Source organism: Gymnoscopelus braueri (assembly GCF_963280865.1).
Source record: "Gymnoscopelus braueri genome assembly, chromosome: 8".
NCBI classification, from domain to species: Eukaryota; Metazoa; Chordata; class Actinopteri; order Myctophiformes; family Myctophidae; genus Gymnoscopelus; species Gymnoscopelus braueri.
The window spans coordinates 9832211-9838212 of NC_137609.1; the positions used below are offsets into that span (position 1 = coordinate 9832211).

The 6002-nt window shown below is 42.9% G+C and overlaps 1 protein-coding gene across 1 annotated transcript; it reads right to left on the bottom strand.

Moving 5' to 3' along the window:
• Positions 1-2721: 2721 nt before the first annotated feature.
• LOC308090045 (UDP-glucuronosyltransferase 2C1-like) lies at positions 2722-4958 on the bottom strand (the record flags this gene model as incomplete). Its single annotated transcript, XM_080435078.1, has 3 exons — positions 2722-3306; positions 3688-4401; positions 4659-4958. 3 exons carry the CDS (start codon positions 4956-4958, stop codon positions 2722-2724), a joined length of 1599 nt encoding a protein of 532 aa, XP_080291204.1.
• Positions 4959-6002: the final 1044 nt, after the last annotated feature.

Here is a 6002-nt window from a genome sequence, read left to right on the forward strand (position 1 = left end):
ATGCCACTGAGGAAAAACTATAATGGAGCGATTTCAGTTGGACATTTTAACCTTGTCCTGGGTTGCATAAGATTCTGCCTTATCACTGAACAAACCAGAACGGTATTAAATATATCCTCATTGTACACAATATGTATTAAAAAAAAGGAGCTAAATAATGAATCTATAATCGAAGAATATTACAATGCATTGAGAGTGAACTCACCTTTTCTGTAAATGTCCGGTTATAGTCTTCAGGTGGTCACAACTGTATGCGCAGAATTCCTTACATTTGAGTTCAAATGCCGGTCTCCCTGTGACCGTCTGAACGTGACCGTCAACCTGAATGGGTCTCTTATCAGTAGTATCACGAGCTTACACAAGGCACATGTCATGTAAAACCTCTGCTGTGTCAACAAAAACATAATGATTCACAAACGTTTGCTCTTTCATCTCCTACTATGGTGTTTTGTAACCTTATCCATGACCCCTCTGTCACCTGTGTAGTTCGTTGCTCTCTAGGCACCGTACTTAGCTTTGTCGTGGGAGTTTTTTCTTCTTATCTGGATTACATCATAAGACCTCTGGACCTGATTATTAAGGGGTATTAGATTCTTCAGAATGGGCTGGAAGAGAGGAAAGCTGGTTTCATGTAATAAATAATGCTTCCACATTTTAGGAAAGAAAGTAAATAGGAAATTAAATGGAAAGAATGATCCAACAATTCAGAATTTGTCCAAACTAAGTATTTATTTTAAATAAACATCTTGAATGTAAAACACTTTTTTTTTCTCCCACACCTGTTTCACCAGTATCTAAATAGTCACATGGAAATCATGATCCTGAGATTGCTCGCTCACACTACATGGGAAACAGCAGGTGGCTGTTTAGTCTGTAATTGTGTTCCTGAGGGTTGAATGTTAATTTGCAACATACAGTAGCTGACCTGGGAGTGGCGTGGACATCCATATGGCAACCTGATGTTTGTAATGCTTCGTGGACAAAATATACACATATATTGTGTGCATTTATTATGTACTGGTAATTTCCTGCATTGGCCCTTATGCACAGGATGTATTAAAATGCTCCATAACCACTTAAACCCTATATACTTTAGTTGAGTCCCCCAGGGCTCTATGCTAGGCCCCCTCCTGTTTTCCTTCTACACCTAAACAGGGGGTCATGCTTATATGCCCACAGCAGTTGGGCTTTGCACCTATACAGCAGGCGAGAGCGGTGAGCTTGTGCTGCCATAAACATGTGCCTTGTGTTTGATTTACAGGTAGAATTTGAACATCAGCATCTATAGGTGCGTGCCGCTGCATATAAGTTAGTTTCCTTGTACAATAGCTTTTGTTGTGGTTGGTGTGTGTGAACTGAACACACATAAAGTAAAACATTCGTAAAATATAACATTCCCCATGCAGGACACGATGGCATGGTGCCTAAACAGAGAAAATAGAGGGGGAAATACAGTAGTGATGTTTTATTATCACTGAGCATTCTTGTCGTTGTTTACCAGTTCAAGACATGTTCATAAAAGGTTTGACCCAGTTATTACAGTTGTTGTAGCACAATCACGCACACACACACACACACACACACACACACACACACACGCGCGCGCGAGCGCACACACACGGATATCAGGAGGCTTATTTGGAGGGGAAAACCAACAAAACATTGTATATCTAAATAATTATAGATTTTTGTTTTGTTAAGATTTGGCTGCTAAGTAGCCAAAGTACCAGCATGTACTTACCGGCAATTTGCTGATGTAAATTACAGCTTGTTTGTCTTAATTCCATAATCCCATTTGGTTCATCTTTTGTATACGCACCGGACTGACATTTCTTGGGGCGGTATGAGTCCATTACAAAACATACAGTGAAATGGTTAATATGTGACCCACCACCACAAACACACAGCCATTGGACATGTTTTAATTTTAGTTTTTTCATGTCATATGAGAGCAGGGAAACATAGCTACAAATTGACATATTGGTTGTGCAATTTGACCCACCCGTTTTGAAGATATGGCTTACAGAGTGATGTCTTGCAGAGATACAGCGAGCTGAGAAAACTGGACTGATTTTAACACCTATCCCAGGGGCAATTCATATTAAATAAGGAAATTATAAATATGCTGCTATTAATTCACATTTAGCCTTTATAAAAGTGAAGCTCTCAACCATTACCAAGCTGCTCCTTCACAAATTATTGATAACACATTCAGGTTCTGTTTCAACTGATTAGGCAGAATATGTTGAACAATCTTATGCCTTGGCTTAGAACAATGGATCCCGAATCCATTCATCTAAACTGAAAAACATACTATGAATAGCTGGAGAAGCTTAAATCTGTCATGTAACTACAAAGTGGAAGATTTAGAAAGTGTGACACATGGAGGAACAAATGTCCAGAAACGAAAACCAATATGAAACCCAAGAGGTCCACAGAGATCATACTATATCCAATTCAAGGCCCACAGAGTTTGACACTGTTGCAGTGATTCTTCCAGGTGCCGAAACTCCCGTCAGTGCTGCCAGGATGACTCTGATGCCAAACTAGAGACATTTTTGTCCATGTTAATAATACTCCACATGAAAAAGTAAGCTGATGCCTGATTGGCTCGTAGGATTTGTGATTCATTGAGTGATGTAATATCTGAGGTAATTTTTCTGTATGTTACTGTTCACTGTATCATGTGTGTGGACAAAGTCAACTTTCTATTGTTATTGGTTATTGTTGCTTATCCTTGATCTTTCTCCTTCCTCTGCAGCACAGGAACCTGACCACGATCACAGTAGTAAATATGAGGAGATCTATAGCAGTCAGCAGAACCAAAAATACATCCACAGAGTAGTACGCGTACCACGGCATCTTGTAGGCCTCAGTACGCAGGTGAGCCGCTCCTTTGTGACGCATCACATACTCCACCCAGAAGATGGCGTGGTCCAATGGTGTGATGGGTTGATCCCTGTGCAGACGGGAGAGTCTCTGCATGTTCTTCCTGTAGGTGTCCTGGTGGAGCACCTCGTTTAGACCCTGCTCAAACGTGTGCCCATTGACGTTGGCGAGCTCTATTATCTTTGCAGCTCCTCTTTCCTGCAGACGCAGCAGGTTGTCATACTGGTCAAAGAACAGGGGTATGCCGAGAACGGGCACTCCGTGGTAAATGGCCTCCTGGACTCCGTTGGTTCCTCCGTGAGCGACAAAGGCCTTGATCTGGGAGTGACCGAGCAGGTCCCTCTGGGGCATCCATTCCACTATCAAGGTGTTGTTACCCAAAGTAGAAGGACGTTCACCGATGTGCCTCCATATTACCTGACAATGAAATTAAGAAAAATTTATTTAGACTGCAGAATAGTTTTTGATTATTCAGACAATTCAGACAATTCAGACAATTCATTTCAATTCATCATAAACTAAAATCTCTGCTTATGCTCTCCTTCGCATATCTCGAGATCTGATTGACTTCACACTTGGCTGGTGTATCGCTTTTATTATTGAGGACCCAAATAAGTGTATTGGTGAGTGGAAGAACAGTTATCCATAACCAGGATGTGATCTGAATGGCAGCCACATCCCGGACGCTAGTGTTTTTTAAATTACCAATGTATTGACCTTGATTGAATCGAGGTTTATTTGATTAACATTGACTGAAGCTCGCATCAAAATGGAAACAAAGGCCAAAAGAACTGTTACCTTCTGTGGCATTTTGGCGAAGACGCTGGCGATTTCATCGGCGATCTCACTCGGTAAAGCCTTGACCAATGTTCCCAGAGTCATGATGATCACACCGTGCTCCCCGGCGCTCTGGACAAACTCCTCCAGCTCTGTCGGCAGTGGCTGGCTCGGCTTGCACTGGTACCCCCCAATGTAGATGACGTTTGGCATGGTGGGTCGAGGGAAGTCGAACACAAAGTCTGACCTGAACAGCCATATGTCGGCCTCCTGAAGCAGTGTCATGATGTCACATCCGCCTTCGATATATTTGTCACAGATAGCATCGTAGTGAGGCCCCACAAGGATCCTCTGCTGGAAGACTATGAGGCCATGGAACAGCATGTTCTTGACCCTCTGCGTGAAGCTCATCTTGTCCGTGAGGCCGGATCCCGGCACAGGGATGTATGAGAGAGGAGAGGGAGCTATGGCAAACTGTCCATCTCCACTGGGGATCCAGCGGACATTGAGCACCAGAGGGAGTTTCAGATACTTGGCCAGCATGACTCCACCTGCGACGGCAGGGTCTGTCAGTACCAGGTCATACTGGGCGTCCAGCAAGCTCTTGACCAGGTCTTTGTCCTCAAGCATTTGAATGACCATTTCACAGGTTAGATAGTGGGCGTCGGAGATCATGGAGAAAAAGTCTTTGGTGAGTTTAAAGAAAGTGAGCGCTGAGGTGCTTTCCCGCTGCGCCTGAGAAAGAAATGAAAAATACATCATTGCATGATTTCATTCATTGATTGAGTGTGTGGGTGGGTGGGTGAATTAATCAATGACTGACTGAATGGGTTTCTGAACATTGTTTTGATTATTTGTCACCCCCTTTTGATTATTTGACTGACAGTGAGGAAATCAAGGACTCAATCAACTAATCAATTAATCAATCAACCAACCAACCAACAAGTTACTTGTCCACCGTTCTCACTATGTATCAAACTGTAATGGCTTACTTTCATGTGGACATCCAAGAACTCCTGAAAAAAGTCCTCAAAATCAGGTTTCTGTTCGATGACAATGGTGTTGTAATGGGGTGAATCATCTTTGATGTACCAGCTGGTGGATGGTCTTATCACGTCCATACGGTGTCCTCTGGCATGGAGTTCCTCAATCATTACTTTTATGTTGATCCAGTGGCTCCCATCTACAGGGAACACCAGGATCCTCCCTGACTCGCAGGGCCATATGAGCAGCAAGGAGACCAGACATACACCCAGGAATGTGGACATTCCCCATGCAGGACACGATGGCATGGTGCCTAGAGAGAGAAAGAAAAAAGTTTAAATACATTACTTACTTAAAATGATTTATCCAGTTATCACAGTTTTTTCCCCCAAAACACACACATTTCCCCAAACCATGAACACTGTTCACCTGTTTCCATGCATAATTATTTCAATAACAAAACTTTAAATGTGGATAAATAAATCATCCATTGCACTTTATGTTCATTCAGAAAATAAACATGCTCAGCTCTGAATATATTATTTTCAAATCATTCCAACATAAGCTCAGAGACCACACACCTTTCTCTAGGTGAAAACACTAAGCCTTAAATTGTGAACACCACCAGAATTCCAAGGTCAATAAATACGTTCTGTCCGTGTGCTTTGGATGAAGCCACTGTCAGAAAGAAGAAAAAAAACATAATGAAACTAGAAAAAGTGCTCCTCGGAGCACAGGTCTCCGCCAGGTCAGGTAGGTTACTGTGGGCCAGCAATGTTCGGAATTCGCCAATCAGGCTGGAATGTGAAAAATCGGACGGATCCGTCTTGATCACTTGACTAAAGATATACAGATTTGAGTGATGTTTGTAGGAGTAATATATTTTTTTTTTTGCAAAAATCGGCCTCCTGGTGGCGCTATAACAGGCCCATGTGAAAAATTTGAGCCATAGGTTCTGAATTGGCATCCAGGGAGTGTGTGTGCACAGTTTTGCTGCGATCAAGCAAACGGACGGACGGACGGACAGGGTGCAAAACATACTCTCTCGCCATGCCTCATGCTTACGGCCTGGCAGAGACAAAAAGTATTCCTGTACTCCTCAGTTTTGACTCTGATCAGCAAATCCTCGGTCAGCTGTGGCTAGAATTATCACTCCTCGCTCTGCTAACGAGCAGATAGGGTTAAGCTGTGAGGTCAAGCTGTCCTTTGCTTCTGCTGAGTGCAGGTGCCAGATAACGGGGGCATTTTGTCGACACTGCCAGGCAAAGGCAAACATAATGTTGATGAGATATTATGACCTGCTCAGACCTAAGATGAGAACACTGATGCTGATGCTGAGTAAGCTGTGCATT